The sequence below is a fragment of the Lontra canadensis genome, unplaced genomic scaffold, assembly GCF_010015895.1.
Source record: "Lontra canadensis isolate GAN:19392208 unplaced genomic scaffold, GSC_riverotter_1.0 scaffold53, whole genome shotgun sequence".
Taxonomy (NCBI): Eukaryota; Metazoa; Chordata; class Mammalia; order Carnivora; family Mustelidae; genus Lontra; species Lontra canadensis.
Window position 1 is genome coordinate 369,644 of NW_022631047.1, and position 14,146 is coordinate 383,789.

General features: G+C 37.6%; 1 protein-coding gene across 1 annotated transcript; it reads left to right on the plus strand.

The window, feature by feature from the left end:
• The first annotated feature begins 12,436 nt into the window (after positions 1-12,436).
• On the plus strand, positions 12,437-13,375 carry LOC116877597 (olfactory receptor 6C2-like). The gene has a single exon (XM_032874356.1). The coding sequence runs from the start codon at positions 12,437-12,439 to the stop codon at positions 13,373-13,375; it is 939 nt and encodes a 312-aa protein (XP_032730247.1).
• The last annotated feature ends 771 nt before the right edge of the window (positions 13,376-14,146 follow it).

A 14,146-nucleotide genomic window follows, 5' to 3' on the forward strand; every position in this document is an offset into this window, starting at 1 on the left:
CCTTTGGATCACATTTGTATCTTTGGGGTAAATGCCCCATAGTGTAATTGCTGGGTCATAACATAGCTCTATTTGCAACTTTTTGATAAACCTCCATACTGTTTTTGCCAGAGTGGCTGTAACAGCTTACATTCCCACCAATAGTGTAGGAGGGTTCCCCTTTCTCCTCATCCTTGCCAACATCTGTCATTTCCTGACTTGTTAATTTTAGCCAATCTGACTGGTGTGAGGTGGTACTTCATTGTGCTTTTGATTTGTATTTCCCTGATGCCAAGTGATGTTGAACATTTTTTCATGTGTCTGTTGGCCACTTGGATGTCTTCTTTGCAGAAATGTCCGTTCATGTCTTCTTCCCATTTCTTGATTCAGATCCTGCATTTTTTTTTCATCAGCCCTGATTTGATTTAATTTTGCATCTGATTTGGAGATTCAACTGGTCATTAACACCTTTTATCAACTTCACTTATCCTCATTCTGTTTTCCTGCTTAAGGCTTACCATGCACCCTGGTTAGATTTCACATAAATGGATATTACTTTACATTCTTCTCCTCTCTGGATAGTGCTAAATTTAGTTTGGAAATCAAGATGTTTCTTGCGTCCAAACTTGTTACCTATATGGTGCAACTCATTCCAGAGCTTTTGATCTTTCTTCTTATTAGGATAAAAATTAAATTCATGATGCCAGATAGGTTGTCTCATGCATGCCAACTCCAATGCAGCGCTAATGAGGACTCTGAGAATTTGTTAAGCTTAAAAGGGAAAAGTGTGGCTATCAATTAGCAATGGCGACCATGTTTATGGACAAGGAGGATGGTGACACAGATTTCAAATCTGAGGATCCTAGAAACATTTCCTTCTTTGATGACAATGGCTTTTGAGAAGTAAGCTTTTGTTATGCTAATTCACTCGCTTATGAATCCAAAGGTTATTCTTTTTTTTTAATTTTTTTCATTAACATATAATGTATTATTAGCCCCAGGGGTACAGATCTGTGAATCGCCAGGTTTATACAGTCTTACACAATTCACATCACTCACCATAGCACATACCTTCCCCAATGTCCATAACCCAACCACCCTCTCCCTACACCCCTCCCCCCGGCAACCCTCAGTTTGTTTTGTGAGATTAAGAGTCTCTTATGGTTTGTCTCCCTCCCGATCCCATCTTGTTTCATTTATTCTTTTCCTACCCCCCAAGCCCCCCATGATGCCTCTCAACTTCCTTATACTTTTCTATTGGTTGTAGATGAATATAGCAATGAATATCTACTCATGATTAGAACAAGTAATGTTATTATACTTAAAGGGAGAAATAATGGGACACCTGGGTGTTTCTGTTGGTTAGGCATCTGACTCTTGATTTTTACTCAGGTTATAATCTTGGGGTCCTAGGATCAAGCCCTGCATAGGGCTCCATGCTCAGCAGGGAGTCTGCTTGAGAATTCTCTCTCTCCCTCTCCCTTACCAGACCCTTCCCCTCAAATAAATAAATAAATCTTTTAAAAACATAAGTAAAGGAGAAAATAATAAATAGCAACTCCTCATAATTTAGAATTATCCTTGACAGCAAGAAGTAAAATAGTCATGGCCTAGAACTTCAGTGTTTAATATAATTTCTTCTTTCTTTCCTCTTATAGTAATCATCCAATGATATGAAGTTATTTACAAATCTCATTTCAGACATTTCTTCTGAGTTGAGGACATAAGATTATGTATTTTTATGATATGTAATGGTGTACTGCCCAGTCATATTAATTGGGGGTCAGTATACTGGCCAACATGAAAATATGTGTGGTTCTAAGGAAATTTTCATGTCTTAGTCCAGGAAAGCAATCTCTGAATGAGCATGCATTATTTATTTGCTGACACACTTTATCCCATAAGCCTAGGTCAGCTGCCTTTTCCTATGATGCTTCTGTAAACCCTGTCACACTGTGGCAAATCTCCTCAATGGAAAAGAAATGATGTCTTCCCTAAGCACAGAAGGAAACAACACTTAAGGTATTTTATTGGGAAAATCTTTAGGAAACACGTTTTAAAAAATTCATTTTATAAAATAATTGGTATCTCATGAGATTTCATTTGAGTCATTTATTAAAGAAACCCAGATGCCCCAGACACACTGTTTCTGACTAGGAAACACTCAAAAAGCTTACATTTTAATTAATTTGTGATTATTAGAATTCACTAAGTATAAGCAATTGCCCAAAATCCTAAAATAGTAGATTTTCTGGAAACACTTTGATTTTAATCCAGTTTGACCTGGGTCAAATTCCATCTCTGACACTTCTTAGCAGAATAGTATTGCCACAGTTGCTGGGAAGGATACATAAACAGGAAGGAAATGTGAGAAATGAGAAAGTACTCAATGGCTTCCTGGAAAGTGATGATAATGGTTTCTTTGACAGGATCCTCAGAAGAAGCAACATGGTGAGGCAGTTTTGTAGGGAAATTCATAAGGGTGGTGATTTTTCAGTTTTTAAGAATATCCACATCTAATAACAAGGTTTATTTATTCTCCATGTCATATTTAACCCTTTTTAAGTATTAATGCCTAATAATAACTGTTCTGTGGGGAAACAAGCACAGGCTGAGACTATCCTTAGGCCAGAGTGCTGAGGAGCAATGCTAGGGACAGCAATGATTAGAAGCATTCCCAAGGGCAAAGTGAGCCTTCAGAGAATGGAACCATGACAAAGAAGTCAACTCCTTACCCAATGGTATTCCCTTATGTCTGCCCATCTTGAAGGATCTAGATTTTATGTTATTAAGGGAGATAGCAAGTAGCCTTAGAAGGCATTTGGAAGCTGAAATGTCTATGTGTAAACTACAGAACCCCAATATGGATCATGGAAGCCTAAGGACAGGATTCTGTTCATCTGACATCAGAACATTCCACTTGTCAGTATTCTGGCAAGGTTTGGAATGGGTGGAATGCTAGACAACAAATGGATGTTGAAACAGGAATTCAGGAAAGGAAACAACAGAGGATGATTAAACTGATACATTGGAAGGAGAGAATCAAATATTTTAGCGAAGTATAAAACGAGAGCAAAGAAGAAATTCTAGAGGAATATGGGACTCAAGAAATTTCATGGTAACTCTGTAATACTGCTCCCAGTTCACCCACACAGTAGAAGCTTTTCTAGGATGTTGGAGAGATTAAGGAATTGTTTGAAGGGAACAATTCCTTTGATTGTTTGAAGTGTTGCAAAGCATGGAAAATAATACAACTAAGCCACTGGTGGTATAATATTATAATAGAGTGTGAGAATGATTTGCTGATATGCTGTCCTGACTGGGGGGAAATAAAAATTATATATATATTTTTTTCTATTTATTAACATTTATGGATCTCCTTCTCTACACTGAGGACTGAAGATACCATGATGGCTGCCCTAATCTCAGGGGACTGTGAAATCCTTGTGGCATTTTTCTATCTACTTTAAAACTGGTCCTACGACTGGAGAGGAAATGAAACTTCAGGGGGATATTTTCTATAAACCACATTCTGAAGACCAAGGTAAAGCAGGGTCCAGGGAAATGAAGCCCAATGCAATCACTTCCACATCAGATTACTGACAATCAAATAAAAGTTTAAAAATGTGTTTCTACTAGATAGAAATCTAGTGTGAGATAAGGTGGGGTGAATCTCGAACAAGTTCAGCATTATCTTGCAAGAAAATTACTTCAAAAGAGGCCCTTACACATTTTTTAGGCAAGAAGAGGTCATGCCCTTGAGCAGGATAATAACTGTCTGCTTCTCTGGAGCTTCAGTAAAATCTACTTATACATGTCTACTGGTAACACTTGGAGATTGTGAATTCAATTTGCATCCGCAGACTAAACTTGGTTTGGTTTCCAAAAGTTTCAATCCTGTAGTTACTGGAGATACAGGATTTTTTTAGGGAAGTCATAGTTTTCTAACACCTTTTTCATACCTTGAGATGGAACTTTAAAATACTAAGAGAATCATTTCTCTTTCTCCAAGTTCTCCAGATACTTCAAAACAACCAACCAAAGTTACAGTTCTTATATTCTTCATTTTCCACTAAAATATTCAATGATATATGTGGCAGCATACATTCAAGGAGTGACAAAACCCATCTACTTATAGATGTGCTGCAAAGTATTATGGATATTTCTACAAGCAAACATTTAATGGGGACTTGACTCTGTCTAAAACTATACTGCAAGATCTTGGATTTTACCTCATTCCTACCTTCCCTGCTATTCCTGCCACCAACATCCACCCCAAATGATAATAAAATTCTATTTGGTAACAAAGAGTACTGCTCATTTTGTAAGGTGAGGGACCAAACATATAATGCAGCCAAATAAAAACAGTTTTAAGAGAAGAAAAAAAAATAATCATAACTAAAGAAAAAACATGTTTACAGGAATATTTAGAATAAGCAAAGAAGCAAGTTATGATTATTAATCATTCCAGATTTTCCAAAATCTAGAACTTTAGAAAGTGTTTTATATTCAGAAAAAGAGCACAAAAAGATAATAGACTCAAGATAAAATGGAGTAACTGGGAGCATATATGATCTCCCAGTTCACACTGCTAAAAATTCAAGTCACTATTTTTCAGAAAACTGACATGGGGCAATGAAGGGAAGTGACACCTGAAAGGTGATTACTTCAGCTTATTTCCTCAAAACAGTGGTGGGGGGACCTGTGCGAAGCCCACCAGTCTGCCAGAGTTGAGAAGATGTAGGTGGTACTCCAGAGAGTACCAAGAGGTACTACTCTAAAGTTCATGAGAAAGAATACCAAGAGGTAGAAGAGGCATAGGAGAGATATCTGGTGATCTACAGATGGCCCCATCATGAGCATTCACCTAAGTATTGATCAGCATATACATGTAAGAAAATTACCAGACTGAGATAAAGACCACCCAAAATGATTGCAGAAAACAATCTTCTGAGCTCACATGAGAATGAAAATTCTATTCACACCAAACATAATTAAAAATCTCATAATTTACTGGTATTATTCATAAAGATTTGCCTCAGTTTGGGGGAAAGAAATTACTAAATTAAACCCTGCTCTAGTCCAGTCTAATACAGATTAACACAAAACCTGAAAGGTCAAAACTGTTTCCAAGTGATTCAAGTGATACCAGAACAAAACCAGAATCTTTATAAGAATATAAGGCTTGACAAAATTAAAATTCACCAGGTATGCAAAAAAGCAGGAAAAGAACCTATGATAGTGATCTGTATAAATAGACCTAAATTAGAACAGATAATATAATTAAAACAAAATACAGTTAAAACAGTAACAATAACTATACTTCATGTGCTAAAGAAGAGAGAAGAAAGATTGACCATGATAAGAAAAACATAAAAATTATTTAAAAGATCCAAGTTAAGGGGCACCTGGGTGGCTCAGTGGGTTAAAGCTTCTGCCTTTGGCTCAGGTCATGATCTCAGGGTCCTGGGATCGAACCCCGTATTGAGCTCTCTGCTCAGCAGGGAGCCTGCCTGTCCCCTTCTCCCTGCCTATCTCTCTGCCTACTTGTGATTTCTGTCTGTCAAATAAATAAATAAAATCTTAAAAAGGAAAAAAAAACAGAGATTCCCTACGACCCTGCAATTGCACTATTGAGTATTTACCCCAAAGATACAGATGTAGTGAAAAGAAGGGCCATCTGCACCCCAATGTTCATAGTAGCAATAGCCACAGTCACCAAAGTGTGGAATGAATCAAGATGCCCTTCAACTGATGAATGGATAAAGAAGATATGGTCCATACATACTATGGAGTATTATGCCTCCATCAGAAAGGATGAATACCCAACTTTTGTGTCAACATGGACGGGACTAGAAGAGATGATGCTGAGTGAAATAAGTCAAGCGGAGACAGTCAATTATCATACGGTTTCCCTTATTTGTGGAGCATAAGAAATAACATGGAGGACACTGGGAGACGGAGAGGAGAAGGGAGTTGGGGGAAATTGGAGGGGGAGATGAACCATGAGAGACTGTGGATTCTAAGAAACAAATTGAGGGGTTTGGAGGGGAGTGGGGTGGGAGGTTGGGTGACCCTGGTGATGGGTATTATGGAGGGCTTGTATTGCATGGAGCACTGGGTGCGGTGCATAAACAATGAATTCTGGAACACTGAAAAGAAATTTTTTTAAATTTAAAAAATTTAAAAATAAAATAAAATAAAAATTATAAATTAATAAAAAATTACTATAAATGCTTATGCATATAATAAAGAGCTTCAAAATACATGCCATAAAAGCTGATAAAACAAGAAGAAAAACAACACAATTATAATAAGAAATGTCAACATGTCTGTCTCAATAATTAACTGAATTATTACTCAGAAATCCAGTAAGTATACAGAAGACAACATTATCTATCACCATGATCTGACATTTACAGAACACTTTAAGAACAAAAACAAAGAGCAGAACTGTTCTAAGATTCATAAGTAATATTTATCAAGTTAGGCAATATTCAGGATTCTGAAACAAGCCTTGTTAAATTTTAAATGATTCAAATTATACAAAATAGGTTCTCTGGCCAAATGGAATTAAATCAGAAATCAGTAACAATTTTTCCTGAGAAACACCCATAGCTGGGAAACAAATATCAAAATTTGTGGGATACAGCTAAAACACTATTTGTCAGGAAATTAATGGCTCTGTAGCAATAATAGTGATTAAAATAATTATAATGTGTATCTTTGGCCATAATCTTAGTCACATAGCCATATGAGGTATAAGAGAGGCTGGGTAGTATTTTATCTGGGCACTTTGCACTCTGTATAAAATAGAAGTTCAGTTGCTGTGGATAAGGGAAGAGAAATACCAAACAGGACATTACCAGTCCCTACCATAGCTCATCAGGACATTCTTCAAAAAATTTACTATAAATAGAGAGAGTGATCTCCTTTCTCCCCAGCCTACCCTACCCTTCTGCCAGGGAAGATTTTCAATCCCTCTCAGCCAACAGTGGGATGACAGAAGTGGGATGACAGAAGTGGGATGAGATGTGGCTAGTCAGATGTGAAACCTCAGGACAGGAGCACCGGCTGGACTGAGTCCAGGGACAGCAAAGACACCTGCTTCAGTGGGGGCAGCAGGAATACACCTCTGCTCCATCACTTGACACCAGGATCAATATGAGCAGCAACAGTAAGAATGTCCAGAAATGACAGCAGAGATAATCAAAGAAAAAGCTCTATTCAAGTTCACTGGGCAGTAATAAACCATAGCAAAACCAGAAACATATCCCAGAACCAGGCAATTTTTTATTCAGTATTTGGGATGCAAAACTCCATTGCTTCAAATACCAAAAGTCGTTTCATTGCGTACCTCAAAAGTCTTAAGTAGAAGGAGAAACGAGGAAAATAGAGGCCAGGTAGCACTAAAAGATCATCAGGTTTGAAAATTAAATGTGGTCACATCTCTTAATATGGGGACAAATAGCTAGCATGGAGGAAGAAGAAGGATCTCTGTATTTGGATAAACTTTCATCCAAAACCTGCTCCACCTCTGTAGGGCATTCTGACCAGTCATTTCTGTGCTCCTCGGTTACTTCTTCTGTAAAATGAGGATAGTTTGGGGTTTTTTAAATTTAAGATTTATGTCAAAGATAAATAATACATAATATATCCAAAATGCCAGAATGTCTAATTATAGGAGAAATATAGAGATTCAACAGAGAAATACAAAAAAAAAAAAATTCAGAGGGCATCAGACCATCCTCACTGTCTCTGAAGACATTATTCCCAAAGCTACATGTGTTTTTACATTGTTGATTAGACTACCACCAATTCATTTGAAACTGGGTCACCAAGGACTATTTTGTTGTTCACCGGGATGTTCCCTGTGCACTGGTAACAAACCAAAGGTATAAAAGAAATGTTGCTATTACAGAACTTGCAGGGAAGCCTGCCTCCCTGTCCTCTGACAAAAGTAGAGAAACACTTTCTTATATCTACATCTTTTCTTCCTTTTCTTCCTTTAAATGAACAGAGCAACTGTGAAATCTAGTGCCATTTTTTAGCCTTGGTGAGAGAAGCGGAGACTAAAGCTGGGCTCATTATGTCAAGAGCTACAGACATATAGTAAGGGTCTGTCTATCAGCCTTGCGAGTGTGAAGCAGTGTGTACACACACGTGCTTGTGTGTAGGCTGAGGTGGGGGACTGTGATAAGTGATATGAGAGTGGGAACAGAAGTACACACACAAGCCTACACCAACTAAATGCTGCTCAAATTGTGGCTCCCTCAAGGGCCTCTGAAAAAGAACTGTCAGAAAAGTAAGTAATTGTCCTGACATATTTTTTCCAAATTTTCCAAACATGGGCAGAAGATAAGCACAGTTAGTTTTTAAAATCTGGAATTCAGTTCATTATAATTGATACTGCAGAAAAGTATTTAGCCATCATTTCTGATAGGTTGTTATTATGAAGAATATGAGACTAGAATTTTCAGTCATGGTTATTTTACAACTATGAGTTAAGGAAGCTCTTTTTTTTTTTTTTTTTTTTGAGAGAGAGAGAGAGTGGGGTTTGGGGGAAGGCAGAAAGAGAGGGAGAGAGAGAATCTTAAGCAGGTTCCACACCCAGTGCCAAGCCTGATACGGGGCTCCGTCCTACGACACTGAGATCATGACCTGAGTGGAAACCAAGAGTCAGAGTCTAACCCAACTGGACCACCCAGACACCCCACACTGAGGAAGCTTAAGAGATAGAAAAATTAAGAGCAACAGGAAAGACACTGCCAGCCAATAATAACCACTAGGGTCACAGAAATCAAATAATATCAGAATTATAAACTACCTTTCAGGGAACCTCCCTTTATTCTAAATAAAAGGACCTAAATAATAAGGTCCTTTTCACCACTTTTCTTTCGGGGGAAGGGGAGAGTGATAGCAGCATTTACTCTTCTTGCATCTCTTCCATCTAGTCCATGGGCACTCTCTGTCCCGAATGAAGACTGAATGAAGTTTTTTCTAAACTAAACTTCTAAACTAAAGGAGGGTCAAAGTGTCTCAAATATATTCACTACATAGGGAATCGATGAAAGAATAAACTGACTCACAGTCACTCATCTAATTTTCAAAGTGCCAGTGAGAGTAGGTGGTTTTGCACAGGTGAGTCTTCAAGGCTTACCGGTGAACATTAATTGAAAACACATGAAGGGGCGCCTGGGTGGCTCAGTGGCTTAATGCTTCTGCCTTCGGCTCAGGTCATGATCTCAGGGTGCTGAGATCGAGTCCCACATCAGGCTCTCTGCTCATCGGGAAGCCTGCTTCCCCCCTTCTCTCTGCCTGCCTCTCTGCCTATTTGTGATCTCTTGTCTGTCAAATAAGTAAATAAAATCTTTAAAAAAGAGAGAGAGAGAGAACACATGAAGAGAGTGGTGAATTTTATTATTTATTTGATGAAATTGTTTCCAACTTTAATTGATCTGAATTCAAACTTAAGTAAATAAGTTTTAGTCTCCCAGAGAAATCTTCCCAATAAAACAGAGAACATCAGTATGATTGCTGGTAAAAACCAAAACAAAGCAGTCTTCTATCCAAAGGATCTGCCCCCATAGGCTTAACTGCATTATCAAAAGTAGTGTTTATTTAACAAGCTTCCTGAATTAAAAACACAATGTCACTGAGGATTAACACATATTATATTAAGCATTTTAATTATTAAATTCATGATCAGCAAGTGTTAATATGACTGAGTTCATCAGTCTTTTCTACCAATATAGAAGAATTCATGTTTTGATAAGAGGAAGGGAATAATTTTAGATCCTAAGAACTTCATAAGGGAGAGAGAACTGGAGTTACAAGTACAAGTAAAGACCCAGTACAAGGATTTAAACTCTTCTACAGTGTAAGGGAGAGAGGGAAGAAAATTAGCAATGCAGAAATGAACCTGACCCATCATCCGGTTTGATCTATCAGAATCTTCCCCTGGCAAGTACATGGCAAGGCACCGTCTCTCCAGTAAGTCATTTTTCCCATTAGCTAAATGGGGAGGGGATTGTCTCTGTTTCAAAATCATGTCTGGGAACCTTTAGCAGTACACCTTGCTGACTCAGTTTATGTTGACAAATATCACAGCAAACTGCCGTAAAAAGAAAAAAACCCAGAGAAACTGAGTGAATATAGGAAAATATAAATAGTCATTCATATCTAATAAATAGTTATCTAATAGCTAAGAGTGATTGCCAAGGAACAAGCATGAAGTAGTTATCTGAAATCCACAGTTCTATTTTCACTGTTAATATTGTGCACCAAAACGAAATATTATCTCCTACTGGTAGCCTGAAAGCTCCTTGAGGGAGCAACTTATTAATGACTGGAGCTCCAGTCAGTTTGTGATCTTTAAAGATTATGTTATGTTCTGATATTGTGTTCTTTAAACAACAGGCTTTTTAGACATTTAGTTGAATGAATAAATGTCAGTTATTTACTTGAGCAATACAGGAGTAACAATGTAATTTTGATTCTCTATCCAGAAAACATACACTGGATACAACAGGGACAATTGTTTAAAATATAAGAAATTAGTTTTTACTCTCATGTAGAAGTGTATTAGATTTCCCTACAAACACTTGAGTTAAGCCTAAATTTGCTCATGTAACAATCAATTCCCCCTAATAAAACCTTATTATAGGTTCATATATTAAGTTATTATTAACTATTGATATCTCCAGTGAGAATGTATTTACTGAATCTTGTTTTACAGGATGGATACCTGAGAGCAGCAGCTTGATATGAATCTCAATGAGGCTATTTTGACATGAAGGAGCAGGGGAATTTTCTGAGCACCGATCTAAAGGGATTTCTCGGGGAAAGAAATGTAAACTGGAGTACAGGGAGGCTTAACAACACTCATGGGAGGTGCAGAAGTAAACAGTTACAAATGTCATTGAGAAAGGTAAAATACTTAATAACGCACTTATGAAGATTGCCTCACGTGTGTCCATTTGTTTCTGGATGTTGCTTGGCCAAGTTATGTATATCAAAAGCCAGAAAACATAAGCAGCAGGGTTAGGGAGCTGGTTTATTACTGAGGAGAGTTGATTTGAAGTGGGAATCAGCAGAAGTTGCTCAAAGAGATCACTAAGATAAACCCTAAGACCGATTCCAAAGGCTAAATGCTGTGAAGAAAACAGGGTTGGTCAGACTGATCAGGCTAGCAAGGAAACAAATACCACAGATCACTCCCTCCGGACCCCATTCATGACCCAGAGCTCCACAACAGGACTTATACACAAAGTATATATAAATAGCGTTTATATTCAAGTTCCAGAAAAAATTTATTTTATTACTTCAAGAAACTTCTGCCTAAGCAGTCCCAAACTGGCTTAAAAATATTTTCATTTGCCTAAACAAAGGGTGAAAAACAAACTACATCTTTGTATTTTAAACTCTTTATCTCCCTATTTAGAAATAATTCGAAGTAAAAAGAGCAGAACTACAAATGAATGTGCTACTGTTAAAATTCAACATAACAACATAAGATGATCAATATAAAATACTAGTTAAACATCTGTCCAAACCCATAGAACGTACAAGAGTGAACCATGATATAAATTATGGACACTGGGGGTGTCTGGGTGGCTCAGTGGGTTAAGCCTCCGCCTTCGGCTCAGGTCATGATCTCAGGGTCCTGGGATCAAGCCCTGAGTCAGGCTCTCTGCTCAACAGGGAGCCTGTTTCCCCCCCTTCCCTCTGCCTGCCTCTTTGCCTACTTGTGCTCTCTTTCTGTCAAATTTAAAAAAAAAAATTTAAAAATTTTAAAAAAATAATAAATTATGGACTCCAATGTGTCAATGAAGGTTCATCATTTGTAACAAAAGTAACACTCTGGTGGGGGATGTTGATAACACAGGAGGCTGTGCCTTTGTAAAGGCAGGAGGTATATGGGATATCTCTGTACCTTCCCCTCATTTTGCTTTGATCCTTTGAGTGCTCTAAAAAAATTAAGTTTTAATTTTAAAACACACCAAAAATACTAATTAACAGATCCTTCTTAATTTTGAAAATGGACCATTTCAGTACGGTGTGGAAAAACAAAAGAAAATAAGGATGGTGGGGCGGGGCGGTGGTTGAAAACTGACACAACTGTCTCCAGGATAAGGACAAGTAAAACCTGTACAACAAGGCAATATTGCTGAAAAACTGCAAATCAGACATAGGATTTACATTTCATTTTGTTTTGTTTTGTTTTGTTTTTATTTAACACTTTTGTAAATATGCTTTCTAGTTAGAGAGTTATAAGCACAAGATCCATACTAGATATTTCCTATAGATGTCTCTGTGTTCACAAATGAAATTAAGTAAAAGAAGAAAAGTGCATGTGAGCAGGCTTGCCAGGATTTTTCCTGCAGTTTCGAATACTAGCTTCTTATGACACTTCTTTCTCCAGACAGAATCCCTCTTGACCTGGTGCAAGGCAGTGATGAGAAATCATACAGCAGTAACAACATTCATCCTGCTGGGATTGACAGATGACCCAAAAATACAAGTTCTGCTTTTTGTATTTTTGTTTCTTACCTACATGTTGAGTGTGACCGGAAACCTCATCATTATCACCCTCACACTTTTGGATTCCCATCTTAAAACCCCCATGTATCTTCTCCTCCAAAATTTCTCTTTCTTAGAAGTCTCATTCACCACTGTCTGTATTCCCAGATTCCTGTATACTATGACAACTGGAGATAATACCATTACCTATAATGCTTGTGCCACCCAATTATTTTTTGTTGTCTTCTTTGGAGCAACAGAATTTTTTCTCCTTGCCGCCATGTCTTATGACCGCTATGTGGCCATTTGTAAGCCCCTGCATTACACAACCATCATGAACAGCAGAGTCTGCACTACCCTCGTTCTTGGCTGTTGGTTTGCAGGCCTGTTAATCATCCTCCCACCTCTTGGCATGGGCCTCCAGCTGGAATTCTGTGACTCCAACGTGATTGATCATTTTGGCTGTGACGCATCTCCTATTTTACAGATAACCTGCTCAGACACAGTGTTAATAGAGAGAATTGTTTTGAGTTTTGCTGTGCTGACACTCATTGTTACCTTAGTGTGTGTGGTCCTCTCCTATACCTACATCATTAAGACCATTCTAAGATTCCCTTCTGCCCAACAGAAGAAAAAGTCCTTTTCCACCTGCTCTTCCCATATGATTGTGGTTTCCATCACTTATGGCAGCTGTATCTTCATCTACATCAAACCTTCAGCAAAGGAAGGAGTAGCGATTAATAAAGTAGTGTCTGTGCTCACTACTTCAGTGGCCCCTTTGCTTAATCCGTTCATTTATACACTTCGAAACAAACAAGTGAAAGATGCCTTCGAAGACACAGTAAAGCGCATTGTATTTCTCACAAAGAAGTAAGAGACCATTGATGTTTTTTGAGGTTAAGTTAAATTAAATTTAAATCAGAATACCCCATGAGCCACATTCATGAATTTGCCAAATAAGTGGCTTAAGTTAACTGAATTTTTTCCTTTAAGCCAATTTACCCACAGAAATGTTTCTATTGCCCATTCTGGAGATTTTTTTGAGTGTACTGTCTCATGAAATACTGTATGACTACAGAAGAGAAAGAACAAGACCTCCAAGTACTGAATGTGTTCTACTGACATTGCTATTGATGGTGCTTAAACGTAGACTCAAGGAGAACAAGACTGAATTTAGGGGTAGAACAACTAAGTCCTGCATAGATAAATTCAATATCTAGACTTAATTTAAGAAGAATGTTAGTGAGCAATTGGCAAAATAGGTGAAGGGGGTCAGGTGAACGGAGGCAGATGGTAACTAGATTTGCGGTAGTGATCCCCTTGTAACATATACCGATGTCTAGCATAATGCTGTATATCTGAACTTATATAATGTTATACACCAATTTTACCTCAATATTTTTAAAAAGAAGAATGTTAGAGACTAGGAGTCCTGATCAAAACATCAAAAATGTTACTAAATTGAGAAGGAACATCTGGTTAGTGCAGACTGACTACTGAAGATAAAATTCAGGTATAGTGTGAAAAAAATAATAGACTTAGAAAAAAGGGAGAGACATGGGGAAAGAAGTAACAGTCATTCAGGAACCTTGGACCAAATAATTGGAATTTTTTTCTATTAAATGGCAGAAACATTAATTGTAAA

Excerpts from the sequence above, each read along its gene's own strand:
- LOC116877597 (XM_032874356.1), top strand. The coding sequence starts at position 12,437 with ATGAGAAATCATACAGCAGTAACAACATTCATCCTGCTGGGATTGACA.